Below are 17,756 nucleotides of genomic sequence, written 5' to 3'. Positions count from 1 at the left end.
TCCGAGCAGCTCCAACGCTACCTATCACAGTAATACTTCAGCCTAGGTAACATCGGAAACTGAACTATATTTCAGCTACAATCTGAATCAGTTAGCGTGCAGTTTGAATGACTGAGAGCCTAGAAAATCTCAACCTATAGTCAGCTTACATTTCTTTAGTTTCTCGAAAGGATGGTTATAGCTTATACGATTGCTTAACCCCAAATCAAAGAGCAATGCTGGATAGGTGTTTGAAACTGCTCCGTTTGATATTCAGCCTAAATTAATTTAGGCTAAGGAAACTTGTAATAAAACATAAACAGCAATTCCATTGAAAAAAGTAGACTGCTCCAGGCGTTCGTATAGTGAAGAGTGGCGCAAAGTGGAGAACGAATAGAGAAAAAAATACGGAAGAAATGAAGAGGAGAGAAGGTAGGGGAGGTTCTTCCGCCGTCTCTCCCTACCCCCACTCCCTTATTGGTTTTTCTCTGTTCACTTTTCTTTAAGCCGTCACGTGACTATCTGAACGCCAGAAACATACCATAATCAAATGAATCTCGCCCACAGTTGAGGTACTTAAAGGAGCTATGTCACGATTTTTTTGGGTATTACTTTGCCAGCAAAGAGCCCAAAAATATTTATTTTTTTGTGCATATTTAATCCAATAAGAAGCCAGCTGGAAACTGCCCTCGACTTCTGAATGGATAATGTCTGCATGGAAATGTGAAATATTCAAAGGCGGTCACACATTTGGGCTCCTTGCTGTAAACTCTAATCATTATACGTTTCTGGGAAACTGCCTACCTACCCCTCCCCTAAGCCAGTATTTTGCCCTTAGTGAAAAGTAAGTGTTAATGTTTGTTTGGGGGAGGAGTAGGTGGGAAGTTTCCAAAAAACGTTTAATGATCCAAAAAAAGGATCAGTCATTATACGTTTTTAGAATAAAACAAAATGCTAAATAAATAGTTCAGCTCGCGCATTCTAGTCTTACTTTAAACTTTATAGCGGAAGGACACCTGTGAGCATCTGTGACTTGACATCCGTGATCTGTTTTATTATTATCATCATTATTTATAAATTCGTTATTTTATCATGGAAATGTAAATAGTTTTCTAGTTTATTTTATTTGATTTTATTCGTGTATGTATGGCGGAAGAGCCCCCAAGGGAACAGAAGGGCATTTTGTATGCGCATGCGTCAATGTGGTCTGTTGAAGTGACACAGTCGTGCCACAGAGGTCCTGCGGAATGTTTACGTTTACTACCAGCATCTGCAGCCTGTTTTCTTGAACTGAATGACGTATATTGGCGTGACGTGTCTTTTGGTCCATAGCTTTCAAAACAACTGCTCCACAGAATTTCACTGATAACACGTAACGCGAAAGAGTATCGAAGTATGACTGCACAATAAATGTCACAAAATCTACCTAAGCGTTCCCCTCGGGATTTTCTGTCTTACGTCATCCTAACCATTTCGTACTTGCGGGCGCAGACAATAGAAACATTATCATTAGCTACCGATTCCTCGCGGCCCCTGCTCAAGCAAATCGAGATTTTTTCTGACATACTGACTGTATATTTCAACTGTGAGTACTTTCCTTAATATACGCGCGCGTTACTAGAGTGCCTCCTCGGGATATCGCCTTCTGGGCGAAATCTCTGCGGGGGCAATTAAAGATCAATCATAACTCATCTATATTCTGTCAATATTTGCACTTCTTTTACTGGTTATAATCAATTTATCCAAATCCACCGCATTTTAATTTAAGATTTAAATGTTTCTGTTATTGGGGTTCTGAAAATTTTTGAGCAAGAACAATAAAACTTTCACTTACAACTTCCTTGATGGATTTCATCAAATTCAATTGTAACGTCATCGCCAATCAGCACAAATGGAGCCCAGTACTTTGGGGCAGAAAACTCGTCCGAGTCTCGAGGACATTTCATGGCCTTTTGCAGAGCAACACTCGCATCTTTTCCACCTCCCAGGTGTCGATAGGAACATTCCATAAACACCACTGTGGCTTCGTCAGAAATTGCCCAGAGTGACACCAGCACAGAACGAGCACCAGCAAACAGGAAAGCACGTGCCATGTCAACGACACCCTCATACGAGACCTCTCCTTTACCACTATGGCAGCAACTAAGCACGACCAGCCTCGTCCTCAGCTTAATGGCTTGTATATCAGACATCATTAACATATAGTCCTCCTCTATGGGAATAGAAGTCTTGGATTGCCACTCAGGGTTTGGAGCAATTTCACCGGTTTCTTTTTTTCCGTGTGCTGCAATGTGAACCAAAGTGACTGATTCTACTCTCCGAAGCACCTCTTCTTTGGTTGCACTTTCTAACGTAAGTGGCTGAAACCCCGAGAATTTCTCCAGTCATGTCCGCTTCTTTCTTTGCGAACTCCAGTGGGTCATAAATTGGCCTACTCCGTTTATTTGTAACTTTACTTAGGCGTGGATCTCCAACAAGCAGGGCGCCACTTTTACTGTGGTATTCATCTGGAGAATCTTGGATCACCTTCAAACTTGTCAGTGGGGGAATAATACAGATCCTTAAAGTTTCACTAAGGGTTGCCCAAGGAGCGAGGCTCAATGCACCATCAGGGACTACAATGAGTTGATCGCCTTCAAGCAATTGCAAGTCTTCAATGGGATCAAAAACTGCATCATACAATGGATGAAAACAGTCCATCTTCACCCGAGATGGATTCGAATTTTTGCCATCATCACCACTACTGGTGGCTTTATCTCTTGGACCGGCAGTGATCGATTCTCCCATCTAATATTTCTAGGAGCCCCAATGTTCTTCAAAGTATCTTTTAAAAGTACAGCAAAAAAATCTTCGTGGGCATCTCCTTTTTTTTTTTAGCTCTCCTTGCCTAAAGATGGCGTTGCTTTTCTTTCCCAGTACCCACAAATTGATTGTTTCATCTTCCATTACAATGAAAATTGTCAAGACAGATATCTTCCTTAAAATGAGTGCGAGGTCCTCAGTCTGATTTGACATGGTCAAAGGTGATGAACAGCCATATTTTATTTTCAAGGCATCTAGCAAAGCCTGTGCTCGTCCCTGCTCGGCAGCGTGTAAAGCCTCATCCGTCTTTTGAAGCGTTATAAGAACACGCCAAAAGTAACCGTAGACACCTTCATGAATCTTTCGAAAACTTATTTTCCATGCTTCCTCCCAAATGAAATAAGCCCGAATAGTGTCAAAGTTTGTTAAACTCGATCTTAAATAGGCGACAGCTTCGTTTGAAGAACCAGCACGCAAAAGAGGTCTACCCAGACAAAAATAGGCTCTCCCTTCTGTCGCCCTGCCGCCGACTTTCTTAAAATTGCTCAGTTCATGCTTGTGGTACTCTACTGCTTGTTGGTACTCCCTGAGGGAGTAATAAAAATTGCCGAGATTGCCATAGGCAACTCCCACTCCGGCCCTGTTGCCGACTTCCTTGGCAATGTTCAGGGCTCGCTTATGGTATCCAATGCCCGTTGGTAGTCGCCCAGGGTGTGATAATCCTTGCCGAGAATGCCATAGGCACCTCCTTCTCCGGCCTTGTTGCCGACTTCCTTAGCAACGCTCAGGGCTCGCTTGTGGTATTCTAATGCTTGTTGGTAGTCGCCAAGGGTGTGATAATCCTTGCCGAGACTGCCAGAGGCACCTCCTTCTCCGGCCCTATTGCCGACTTCCTTAGCAATGTTCAGGGCTTGCTTGTGGTACTCAAATGCTTGTTGGCAGTCGCCGAGGATGTAATAAGCAACGCCGAGATTGCAATAGGTAACTCCTTCTCTGGCCCTGTCACTGACCTCAGGGCTTGCTTGTAGTACGCAAATGCTTGTCGGTAGTCGCCGAGGATGTGATAGTCATTGCTGAGATTGCCATATGCGATTAATTTTCCGGTCTGTTCGCCTACTTCCTTAGCAATATTCGGGGCTTGCTTGTAGTACTCTAATGCTTGTTGGTAGTCGCTGAGGGAGTATAGTCACTGCTGAGATTGCCATAGGCATGTCCTTCTATCGCTCTGTTGTCGACTTCCTTAGCAATGTTCAGGGCTTGCTTGTGCTACTCTAATGCTTGTTTGTATTCGCCGAGGGAGTGATAATCACTGCCGAGATTGCAATAGGCATGTCCTTCTGCGGCCCTGCTGCCAACTTCCTTAACAATATTCAAGCTCAGGCCACTTAAGACATGATTACCTAATTAAATATGCATATTTTAGTAAATGCTATTTAGAACGGTTTGCTTCAATCAGTGCTCCTGAAAAGCGAACTACAAATGTGTCTCAATGAAAAAACACGTGAAACGTGATTTCAAATAACACGTGACATCGCTTCGTCAATGACGTCACAAAACACGTTTTCCTAAACGGGGAAGGGTTGCAAACCTTAATCTTAGAAATTTTCACTACCAAAATGTTACATAAACAGTGTAAATCGTAAATTCGCCTTGATGATTGGAAATGTTATTTATCCTATTAGCTATTTAACTAATTAATAAGTCACGTGACCCTTTTCCCTTTATTTACCGATTCCTATATAACGTAAACACACAAACAAGTCGAATTTATAAGAACCTTTTTCAGATGTTAACTCATAAGATTGAGTCAAAATTTTCTTTTTGATTCTTTTTGAAAGTTTTTTTTGGATTGTTTGTCTAAATCTTCTAATAAGAGTTAGAAAAGATGTTTGATGATGTCTGTAACGACTGAAAAGACCTTTTTATAGAGCGTTCGACGTGGGGGTGACCATTTTGCGGTTTTTCCAAATTAGACGGGTTTAACTAATGAGTTTTAGAGTCAAAATTTGAAAGTTTTTGTTTATTGTTCTTTGTCGAAAAAGAGTAAGAAAAGATGTTTGACGATGTTGGAAACTGCTAAAAAGACTGAAAATACCCTTTAGAGAGTTCGATTTTTTTTTTGGGGGGGGGGGGTGGGTGGGCATATTGGATTTTTCTAAGGGGGTTAACCCATGATTTTGAGTCAAAAAAAGTTTCGTATTGATTTGTTGTCTTATAAATAGAGTGAGAAAAGATGTTTGACGATGTTTAAGACTGCTAAAATAGCCGAAAAGACAATTTATAAAGAGTTCAGGGTTCACAATGATTTTGACTCACACCAGAAGTTTGCGCTATATAAATGTATATTATTATTATTATTATACCTAAAAAGTTAACGTTAGAGTTACAGTGCCATAGCTACAGCTGGAGTAACGTAAGACCTAATGTGATACATGCTATGGCAGCCAAAACCGTCTTCTAAAAGAACATTTGGTTGAATGGGAGTCTCAATTTTTTGAGTAAAAACTAAAAATAGTGAAAACACCAGAAACCTTTATTGATTTCACAAGGACTCAACTTTAAAATAAACCAGATGTTTCACAAAGTTCTCACTGGCAGTTTCAGTCATTATTTTGCTGAAAAAAGACGCACAACCTCTATGACCCACATTAAATGTATTTTACTACAGGAGCTATAGAACTGTACATTGGATACTTAAAATAAATAACACAAATGATGAAATTTTTCTACCCACATAATTTAAAATATTTGACTACTTATGTTACAATAACCCCTCAATCACATTCCAAGAATAAATTAAGTCATTTCCCCATTTAATGGGGTGTAACTGTTGAGGTAATATATTACATCTGTACAATAAATTGAACGTTACTTTTTTTTTAAAAAAAAGGACGGTCTTGTCGCCAATGATAGGCATTAAAAGTTTGACACAAACTCAACTTGTTCGTTTTATACTTACACATTAGAGGTATTATCAAGACGCAGGGTGCTAGGCAAGAATATTAGGGCACCTCAGTAAAGACGTGTTTGAGCGACAAACGTCAACCGAAATTGTGGATATTTTGCATAATTAGGCAGTGATTTGGTCCAAATTTTTATGCAAACCGTTCCTATAAAAATAAAGACACTTAACAATTTAAATAATGTCAGCTTTAACCCATTCGCCCCTGAACCGCCCGTAACCGCCCGTGCGGATCCAGGTCCTTTCTACCCATTGTGACGTCATCAGTTTTAACGGTCAAGGACAACTTTCTTCACTAACTTGTGCAGAGTGAAGAGATCTTTCAAACCATACCAGAATGAGCACAATTCAGTCAAGGACACCGGAGAAACAAGCAAAAAACCACGTGACATTGACCTGAAAATCTCCATGAAAATCTTGTCCCATTACCCACCTACCTTTCCTTTCGCCTAATCCTAAGATCCTAAAAGCTTTCCTAAAAACTCTTCCCACCAAAATCAAGCCTACTAAATGCCCAGCAAGAGAAAAAAAAATGAGGCAAGAAAAGCAAAAAAAGAAGGGAGGAGAGAAAGCGAAAAGTAAAAGTCAAGACTGCTGTGTCACTTTTAAACCCAAAAACTGTCGAAATTTTGCTTTCTGCGCATGCCCGAACTTCGCAAGCTGATATTTTGCATCTGGATCGGAAGACCGCGAAGTGTTCGACCTGTAAACCAGTTTGTGGTAAGTTTTAGCTCTTTATAGCACGACAGTGACCAGAAAACCACTCGACTAGCTTCAAAACGCGTTTTTCGGCAAAATCTCTAGGAGCGAATGGCTTAAGGCACATGCTTTCTGTTTTGTCGAACTCTCCGCCAAAGTTGATTAGTTTAAATGATTCAAGATGCGACCAAAATTACGTAATTTACGTCATCAGTCTAAAGTCACGTGGTATTTTGACCGCGCGATTTGAAGACCATTTTTTGGTGCAAAACAGGCCAACCTTAGATCGCTTAAAAAATCGGCAGCTTCAACTCCAAACATCTCAAACTTTGGAAACGAGCATTTTAAGTGATAAAGATCTTAAGTGAATAAAAACTATTTTCGGTTCACATGCACTTTAAATACGGCTTTCCTTAAACTCCCACTCCGACAAGTGACTTGGGACTTTAAGATCCAATGCAACGGCAACGAGAACTAACGTCGCTTACAAAGTGAATTTGAGTTCCTTCAGCCCAAATCGAGACTATTCCTACCCACTCACTTTGTCAAATGTAGGCAAACCCTCTTGGAGTTGAATTCCTACGAACCATATCTAAGTTCAGAAAGAGAAATAAAATTTCGCCTTCACTTGTTTATGTTCTCCTTAAAAAGTAAAATTAGGCATTTTCACGTCCTAGTCGTGCAAGACCGCCAAAAAAATTGCAAAAAAAAGTGTCAAGCACCTTTTGCCCACTGAACCTATTGGTTTTATTGACGTTCTCGTTGCCGTCGCGTCGTTGGATCTTAAAGTTCCTACTGTACAAAACTACCCACTCTTCCACCCTCCACAAATTGCATTTGCACGTCAGTCCACTCACTGACAAATTAAAAAAAAAATGAAAGCCGTAGGTGTATAAAGATTTTCCAAATTTGCCAAAACCACGATGCAACAATAGTTTTTCGCCAAAAACTGGGTGACCACAGCAAAAACAAGAAACAGAAATACACTAGCCAAAACGGAAACCCACATCCCTGAACAGAAACACACAATCAGAAAAAAGGAGCACAAATCCCTATACGGCAAAACATTTCCTAAAAAAGAAACACACGCAAAAACAAATCTAAAATGGAAACACAACAAAGAAAACAAAATCAGAGATACAAAACAGAAACAACAGCCCGAAAACAATATGTAACTAATAATAGACTCCCATTCATTATATCTTGGTACAAAACAAAAGGTCGTATCATGCCCTCGGTCAAGCTGTCAATAAAAGCGTCTCTAGTCTACCAAGGATATCTTTCCTCCTACCCCTCCCCCGTGTCATCTCTCGCCAGCCACAGGGGAATCAGGCATTCTGTTTTCCAGAATTTCCGCAGGGCGGATGAGAGGAGTTGTGATTGGCCCTCATTCCAGTAAAATTCACAACGCGAATCACTAATTGGGCTAAGCTTACCCGGCCCCTTTTTTGCATCTCGTTGAATAACAAAAAAACTTTTGTGTTTATGCCTCGTTCTTTGAAGCATTCCTTTAAGTGACCGCGTATTCTGAAGTAGCTCTCTTTCTTGTTTACCTTATAGACCGTCAGCTTTGCTTAAGCCCCTCATTATGTGTGAGCGTCCACAAGAGACTACATAAAAGGACCCCCTCTCCCACCCTCCACAAATTGCATCTGGGGGAAAACCCACTCACTGACAAATTTTGAAAAACCGGTCACGCTTCTCATTGCGTGACAACAGAAGACACGGTAGCCAGCGGAAACAGACGTTCCTCATCACCCCTCGCCGCTAGAGGAACATCTGTTTTCACAGGCTAATTAAAAGAAACGGCTGCGTAGAAGACTAGAAGTGTTAAGAAGTTCTAATTTTCATCATAATGTGCTAAACTCTGTTGTTAGTTGCTGAACTGCAAACTCCATGCCTTCCTCGGCAGCTAACATTCTGCTGTAGGAAACAGCCATCTTCTGTATATCGTCACTTGCTACACTGACGAGAGCGGTACCAAATGCCTCGGCTTTGAGTGACCTCGGATGGCCAACAGTTTCTCCCACGCCCATCCAGGCAACCTTATCGCCCCAGTATGACTGGTCAAACATGAATGGACACACAATCTGTGGAATGCCACATTTTAATGCCATGCCGACTGTACCACTGCCTCCATGATGCACCACAGCTTGACAGAAGGGAAAGAGCTTGGAATGAGAAACATATTCCATAATGCAGTGGATGTTGCAGTTTTGAAAGTTCTTGCATAGCATTTCCCATGACTTGAGGAGATTCGAGGTTGGGGACAGTTGCAGAAGTGCTTTCTTGCCACATTGAACAAGACCTAAACAAACATCAAACAACACTAAACCTATCTAAAAAAAACTATTTAGCAAACACATCAAGTAGCTGGTGGTCGCCCCTTGCCACATTTGATAAAGTCAAAGTAAAGCAAACAGATCTTAAACATTGATACACGACAAATTTCCATTGTTTGCATGTGATCATTTCTACAGTCTATAAGTCAGTAACAATAAAAAAAACTGACGTTTTGCGTTTTTTTTTAACAACGAAATTAAAAGTTCTAAATATATAATTGCTCGCTTCCAGCACAGTGTCAGATTCATGGAAAATTGCATGTGAGACAAAGACTATTATCTATACTGCAAAACAAGAAAAGCAATATAGTCGAACCTCCACTAAGGGCCTCTTTTTTTCGCCCCGGCGGACAAAAAATCCATACATTGACTCTTGTTTAAAATCTCTCTACAATGGCCCCCTCTTTACAACGGCCACTTGACAAATCGACCACAATTTTCCATGGTCTACATGTACACTCTTATAGAACGTAGAAATGACGTCATAAAGTGTTCAAAACTCAAGTGGTTCCACGAGTCACAGGCAGGCGAGTGGTTTCACTGCAAAGTTTTGAACATTTTATGGCGTCATTTCTATGGTCTATAAGAGTGAAGAGCATGGAAAATTGTGGTCGATTTGTTTTTTACAATAACATTTCTTTTTGCGAAAAACCAAAGACAAAACAACCGGTACTGCATGACATGTAACGTCATTTCCATATGGTCTATACTCTCATAGAACATAGCTCTCGACCAATCAGCGTGCGCGGATTCCCTCAGTTATTTTAAAATTTCTTCTGTCCCCAAGGTGGCCGTTGTAGAGAGGGTCAACTGTACTGTAATTTAATTCCTTGAGTAATATTTACAAACCTAGCCTTATGTACACAAAACAAACTGCCTTTTCAAAAACTTTGCATGAAGCTATACAGCTAATTTGGCAACTTAAGATAAGGAATCCTTAACAGTCAGTTATCAACTACAGTTGAACCTCCATGTGCGACCAGCCATCCAAACTACCATTACTTTCCCAGTCACAGCCCTACAATTTAGAACCTCTACACTTGTAAATGACCACCTCTCATAAGCAACAGTGACCTCTTTTTGGCCTGACAGTTTTTTAGTTTTCCATTGTTCTGGATATTTTGCAAGCAGTCACTTGATGCAAAACTTGCATAAGTGTGGTCTCTTTTGCTCTGTATGTACTATGAGACTCCATGATCGTATAAAAAGAGCTTTCAGTGACAATATGGAAGTACTCACTATCCATAACTTAGAATTTGCATACAAAAGTAGATGTGTCAGGACCTCTTCTAGGAAGTATCCGTGTGGTGTGATTCTTGAAAGTGACTACTAAATCATCGCATTTTGGGTGGTCCCTTGCGGGAGGTTGAACTGTAATTAAAAAAGATTAATTTGTGTACCTTCATTCAATATGCACAAAAGTTCAACACAATCAACACTTGAAAAGAATCCCAACTCCTCCATGGAACCAAATCCAATGTAAACTGGTTTGTCACCACTTTGCTTAAGCCTTGACAAGAAGTCAGGGAGTGTGCTAAAACCTGATGCTGGATGATACACTTTGATGTCATCAATAGGCTCAGCTGGCATGTCCAAGAACCAATAACCACAAAGAACAACACTGTGGAAATGTAGTCTTTGTCAGTGAGATTTTTTGTTGCCTGTTACATCCAGTGATGATATAAAATCGAAGATGGAACATCAGGCAGCCCTATCTAGATACTGATCCCCCCCGCCCCCCGCCTTCCCCAGCCTTAATTTCATCCGCCTGAATCAACTGGACGTTAACGCCATCCAGTGACATGATCACTACCTGAAAACCGGGTAGTGACTTTGATTGGTTGATTGTCTAAACATTCACATAATTGTGCATAATTATGAGAAATTTTTAGCAGGATTGTCGCTTGATATTCAGCAGATCATATCCCTGGTATGCTTGCGTGGAGTTCAAACATTTCGATAACCTTTATTGTAAATGGCAAAATTGCCCTCGTCTTCAAAACTGAACTGTGAATGAAGAATCATTGTGGAGAGTAGGTAGGTTTTTCATGTAGAGCCGCTTTGTGGTTTTGGCAGTAATTTTGTTATGCGAAGTTTCTGAGACCACTGTTGTAATTCGACCTTCTAACTATTTTCACCGTCAAGTGTAATGATTCTGTTAGCTTTTTTTTCTTGTTTCCTTGTTTTCTTTTTTCCTCATTAAGGACCAACTAGCTCTTTTTAATTAACGCAAATCATTGTGTTTTTGAATAAGTGCTCCGTGTGTGTATTTATTTCATTGCGTGACTACGACCGAGTTTGATTATGGAATTACAATCGGTTCAGAGTACTGCATGCAGTTGATAGTTTGAATGTTAAACATGAATTACGATCGAAAAAAATAAAGCTATTCTGTATCACGCAGACATTTCCAAACGATATTTTTTAGTTTGCCACTTGAAAATCAGGTTTAACTTTTTGCATGAATTAAAGCAAAGGAGTAGTGACGTCACTGGAGGGCTGGTCATTTCAGACGTTACTGAGGGAGTAATAACAACTCGAAGTAATCAGATGAAATTCAGGCTACCCCAACACCCCCCCCCTCCCCCACCCCACCAAAAAAAAGAAATGACATCTTTTAACCCATTTGTTCCTGGGAATTTTGGTGAAAAAGGCGTTTTGAAGTTAGCCAAGCCGTTTTCTGGTCACTGTCTGGCTGTAAAGAGCTACCAAAAATTCCTTTACAGGTCATAGACTTCATGACCATCTGATCCAGATGTAAAAATTAGCTTTGGAAGTTCAGGCATGCACAGCCAGCAAAACTTTCTTACTGCATGATGACATCACAAGCTGTAGAAGAGACATGGATCTGTATAGGCAGTAACAGGCAGTTCTGGAGCCTGTTTTACGAAAGGCCCAGTAAGCTTTTTGGGTCTGAAGGCAAATTTTGAGATCAAAACCTGTTCAATGGTAGCACATTTCCTAGCTCACAAACCGGTCAATTTTGCTTCCGATCGTTGACTTGTACTTTCATTTTATCATTTTCAAAATAACTGAAACTTTGATCTTGAATGTAAACCCAACAAACACAAAAAGCTTTTCATGCTCGAAAAGTTACCGGGACTTCTATCAAGAAACGGGCCCGTGGTCATGTATGATTAAAAAAAAAAGAGACTTGATGACAAAACTTTCAAAAAGGGGTATCAATCTCAACTGAAAATTAACCCACTGTACAGAAGACAATGGAATTAGGCACACCTGTCGGGCCAATACTGAGGCTTTTCAATCACTCTGGGACTAATACCATACAATAAGGTGGTGGATGGAGGGAGGGGATCCTCAGGTCGCAGTTCAGCATAAGGACACACCGGAAGGCCAATGCTGTCACAAAATTCACCAAAATCATCCAAGTACAGTCGCCACATCCAGTGATCAATATCACCATAGCTCACTCGACCTACAAATATAAAACATTACCTTTATCTTAATTAAAAATGGCCAGTCTAGACTGACTGTTAGGTGTAAGACTCAAAAACATTAATATAAAATTATTAAATTATTATTATTGTTGTTGTAAAGCCTGACAATTCTGTACATTGTTCTTTCAAAAAGATAATTTAAAAACTTCAAGAATTGATATTTCCATATAATTTAAGTGTTTCAAAACAAGATACGTACAGTAGCAGTGCTGATCAAAATACTTTTCGAATTTGATCACCTTTTAACCTTCAAAACGTCGTAAAAAGTCAAATTCATTTCAATACAAGCTAGAGGGGTACTTATATTGCGGCGGGCTTATACCGGACATATTTTGTTTTGTTTACAAATAGATGGGTCTATAAATAGGGGGTGGGGCTTATTAAGAGGTACGGCTTACTGTATATAATTGGAAGTTTATGGTAGTCCTTAGGGGTGTAACGATTCATATTCCTTGCGATTCGATTTCATTTTGATTTGATTATGTAAATGTTTCTTAATTCTTATAATATAATGCATAATGTTAACAACATGCAACCCTAAACCCTCAATTTGAGAATAGTAACAGGGATGTGAGGATTCACAGTTACTTGGTTTGTCGCCATGTTTTGAGAACCTGACAAAGAGCGTTTCGCACATGGTTTTGCCTTGTTTGGATATTCTCAAGGGGCGGTTGAAGGACAACATTTTTACCAGGCAACACAAAACGGTACACGAACTGCTATTGTCTTTGCTCGTCAATCAAAAACACACATTTTAAAGAGTTCTGGATTCTGATTTTACAATATAATAACTCACTGAGGCACCCTGGAATAGTTGCGCTAAAATCGAACCAAAATCAAAACGTGGAAGCAAAGAATCACGAATCAAACCAAACAGTCATAATCGCGATTAATCAAGAATTCGATTAATCGTTACACTACTAGTAGTCCTATTACTGACTGTCCTATTAATGCTGAAAGGCAATCAGATTACAGAATTTTATAATAATCATGATTAGATGATAGTTTACCTCGTGGTGACTCCTGCAATCTCTCATACAAATCTGGATAAGCATCAATAAATTTACTTTCAAAGGTTACAGGTGGTGTTCTGTGGCAAATAAGGTTAAAAATTAATCATTGTAAAGATATTAAATAAGTCACAAAACTATACTGTCATCATTCTTTACCTAAAAAAAAAACAAAAGTAGTTACATGTACACATTCTCTCCTCAAATATACCCAACAAAAAGGATGGTCAGTGGTAAATCCCAAGACTTGCTGAGACACACTATTAAAAATTTTATTAATGATAAATTAACAGTTCTAAATACTTCGCTAAGCAAAATTTTGAAAAAAAGACTCAAGAAGAACCACAAATAAAATATAATAAAGATGGAGATATAAAGATATTTATTTATACAGTAATACACTGTAAAATTATGTACATATTATAAACTGCTAAATAAATGGGGAGACACACACATGACAAATACATGTACATGTTAAAGGAATGTTTCCCACAAAACAATATCATTGCTCCCATTACGAGATTTTCACTGAAATGGGAGACTCACAGAAAAAAAAGAAATAGTCAGAGGAGTTTTAAGGAGAATGCCTTTCGGGTCCTAAGTATATCACATTACTTTACCTGGTAACGGCAAATGGAGATGCAGCAACGCATGGTACATCAAAGTATTTAGCAATAAACCATCCCTCACATGCAAAGAGATTAAACACAATAGCATCTGCACCTCTGCAAGCTTTCAAACTCCCGTGCATCTCTATTATTCTATCCTGTTGCTGACTCTTGGAGAAACCTCTTCCACTACACACTTGTAGCTGAAAGGTGAACCAATTTAAACATGCTAGTGCCAGTACCTACACTGTATATTATTATATGTAGAGCTAGCCAAGATATAATGATTGTTTTTTTAATTTTTTGGCTAAAAAGGCTTAGGTTGTCACTGAAGGCCTTCAATGTTGCAGAGGGTAGCACTTACTTTTCAGTGCCCTCTCGTTTACCCATCTCAGGAATTCAAATAACCCACTGGTTGCTTGTGGCCAAAAACATTACCTCCATTTTTTCACTATTCCGTGGTCCACTATCACTTCCAAGTTCATCCACAGCCACAAAATCAATGCCATTCTTCTGCAGAATGCTGTCAAATTTGAGTCTATGGCAAGCATGAGTGGCTAAGGTACAAGAATCTGCAGTGCTGCTCTTTCTACAAAAAAAACATAAAGGAAAAAACTGTCACATCACCTATTGTGTAATAATTAGACCTGCAGAAAACTGTCTTAGTGGGTAGCAACTCTTAAAGGCAGATAACAGAAACATTCTGATTTCCTAGTGAAATGATTTTTTGAAACACAGCTCATGATTCAAAATAAATTGAAAGCAGGATGTGAATACATTTTACTTCCCAAATCTCTCCCCCAAGAGTACTTGATCAATATTACCCTCTGGATAGGGGACCAAAATGATTTGGGGTAATGTGAAATTAAGGTTAATTCAGACAAGTCAAATGGCCAAATCAAATCAACTTTTTGTGACATCATTTGCCCTCAGAGAACCATGTTTAAAGCTCATTAAGGGTCAAGCTAATAATTATGCTGCTTTATGAAGTTGTTTCCAAATAGGTTTCTTTGCAAGATTGATGATTACCCCGGGTGTCAATAAGGTTTTGTTCTTTGTTAGGCCATCCCCTTTTTTTTCATTTAGCATCGAATGCATTTCCTGATATTGGGTCGGTCAGTTGGATTGAAAAAAAAAAAAACTAAAAAAAAAATCACAAGAAGTCTTGGAACAGGAGGCCCTGGTATCGCAGGATGACGTTAAACGTTAACATTTACGTATTTGGATTAACAAAATGCACAATTATATACTGGTAAAAAATGTTCCTGTTTTTTTCTATGCTGTTGCTATGCTCATTTTTCAGATTAAAAGAATTATTTTAAGTGAAAAATGGTTTAACTACATCGTTACTTTTTTTTTGAAAATGCCAAAAATTTGGGTAGGTCAGACGAAGTTAAATGGAGAAAATAAAAGAGGATGGCCTTATTCAATTCCTGATAGTTCCATGCAACAGTGAGGTGTGATGCTCAGGAGTTTCATCCTAGGTATTTTGTACGGTGGCCCAGAAGGGTCACACATACAAATTAAAAATGTTGCTGCAAACTAAAAATTTTACCTGCAAATTTAAAATGTTGCTGCAAATTAAAAATAGGACATGCAAATCAAAAGTTGTACACGCAAACTAAAAATATTACAAACATGAAACATGAATGGGCCGACAGCTGTAAGGCCAGGTCGCACGGTTCGGACCAGGTCCTCATCACTCATACTGCGCACGCAGGACCTTTCATTTTTAATTTGCATCGATATGTTTTCTATTTTCAATTTGGAGCACAATTTTTAGTTTGCATGTACTATATTCAATTTGCAGGTAATATTTTTAGTTTGCATGTTCAATTTTTAATTTGCATGTACTATTTTTAATTTGCAGCAACATTTTTAATTTGCAGGTGTGACCCTTCTGGGCCACCGTAATTTTGTGATTGGACCTCTGGAGCCAGGCTATGTTATGATCAAACAATAAAATTACAAATTAATGCAGAAATCCACTTGTAGATGTATATTCAAATAACTTTAAACAGTGCTTTCTCTTTAGTCTTAGCTAAGCACTCTGTTGCTAGGGATGTTTCACAAGAGAAACAAAATGTCCCTGGCAGCAGGGAAGGAACTAAAAAAGATGGCAAAAACTGCTTCAATATTATTTTGTTGTTGTTGTTGTTGTTTTTTTTAATGGCAATGAACTCAACCAGAGTCACTGACATTTTTAAGTTAGAGAAATTTTTTTTAAAATTACTAAAAAACAAACACAATCGAGCTTAATTTTGAAAGCAATTTAAGATGGGCCCATCTTATGTTGACTTGTTAATAGTCCCAATTGAGGTGGTTGCCCAGTAAAATGTTATTCCAGCTAAATATGTTTGTTTGTTCACTTCTTTTTTCTTGTTTAATGATGCATAGTTTAGGAGGCAGGGATATTTGGGGATTGAAACTTTCACATTTTTTGGCTTCCCATTCAGGTATTTAAACTGTACTGCTTGCATGTTGACCTCCCACCCCCTTCCACCCTGTCAACAACAACAGAAACTCACCAAAACAAAAACCAAGTTGGAGGATGAAACAAAAAAGCAGGCTTGACAACTTTGAGTTTTGGGAAAAACAACAGCAGCTTGAAAAATTGGTTGGGATATGATTAATTCCCTTGTATGGAATGTTGTACAGCTTTCAGTTAACTTATCTGGGTGCCCGTTTGTTACGAAGTCATTTTCCCACGAAGATACAGTTGACTTCCGGGAACTTGAACCCTCTATAACTCAAACCTCCTGCTAACTCAAAGCAATTTTCATTTCCCTTCAGATCATTTTCTATATAATTTTACCCTTGATAACTTGAACTCCTGATAACTCAAACTTTTTTCTCTTTCCCTTGAAGGTTCGAATTATCGGGATTTGACTGTAATCTGGTAATCAGATTCCTGTATAACCCCATACATTTATTATGCATGCAGCAATTTCCTACTATTTCACACATAAATAGTTGATATGAATAGAAAAGAAGCATGTATGCATAACAAATGCATTTATACGAACATAACCGATACTGTAATCTATATTTTTCAAAATTCACTGAGACAAACCCGCAGAGTAGAATTAGCTTTCAATTCAAATCGATAAAGTGGCGACGTTCAATATCATGGCTTCTTGCTGTGTTTGTTTACATATAATGAACTGGACCAGTTGGTCAGTATAAAAGGAAGCGGGTGTATTGAGCTAAAATAATGATGTTCAATTGTGAATTTTTAAACTTAATGTGAGGCTTGTTACTAACGTAGCCATCAAATGTCCAAAACTTGATCAGAATCTACAACTGACGTACACAAATTAAAGTAAAATTATTCAGTTGAAAGATTTTATGTTAGCTTAGCATGAATTGCGAGTAACACAAATTAAATCTTAAAAATTATAGATCGAAACCGCGCGGGAGTTGTTTTTCTTCCACATAAAATACATCAGTGCTCATGAACTAAATTTTTCCAAGATAATTCTGAAAAACCAGAGATTTAATATCGCATGCAATGAGATTTACTTAAATGTAAATATTCACACACCGTAAAAAAAATTCGCTGCAGCGGCAGATCTATAAATGCACAAGAACTTACTTGAAGCCCACTGCGAGTGATAATATCGGAGCCACATCGCCTCTCGATCCTTTGCAGAGAAAAACCACTCTCATCTTACTTGATATTCAAAGAAACCACACTACATTCTAAAAAATAGAGGATTAAACAAAAATCCCAGACGCATCTGGCGTCTACCATTTGCATCTTATAATCCCGCGTGCTTAGTAACCGAGCTTAAATGTTGGAATTCACGCGCGAACTCTACCCGTTCCACGTGACAATGCCCTCGTCATACCCTTTTTACCCGCTGGGAGTCCCTCTCTCTAAGCATTAAAAACCT

The 17,756-nt window shown here is 38.9% G+C and overlaps 1 protein-coding gene across 1 annotated transcript; it reads right to left on the bottom strand.

Annotated features, from left to right (window-relative positions):
- Nucleotides 1-8,132: 8,132 nt before the first annotated feature.
- Nucleotides 8,133-17,610, bottom strand: LOC140937150 (uncharacterized). Its single transcript, XM_073386682.1, has 7 exons — nt 17,456-17,610; nt 14,299-14,449; nt 13,873-14,063; nt 13,253-13,332; nt 12,022-12,220; nt 10,185-10,405; nt 8,133-8,750 (listed from the first exon to the last, which is right to left on the bottom strand). The coding sequence occupies exons 1-7, from the start codon at nt 17,527-17,529 to the stop codon at nt 8,293-8,295; spliced, it is 1,374 nt and encodes a 457-aa protein (XP_073242783.1). The 5' UTR covers nt 17,530-17,610; the 3' UTR covers nt 8,133-8,292.
- Nucleotides 17,611-17,756: the final 146 nt, after the last annotated feature.

This window comes from Porites lutea, chromosome 5 (assembly GCF_958299795.1).
Source record: "Porites lutea chromosome 5, jaPorLute2.1, whole genome shotgun sequence".
NCBI classification, from domain to species: domain Eukaryota; kingdom Metazoa; phylum Cnidaria; class Anthozoa; order Scleractinia; family Poritidae; genus Porites; species Porites lutea.
The sequence above is the reverse complement of the archived record's forward strand: the minus strand, read 5'-3'. Positions and strand labels throughout refer to the sequence as shown.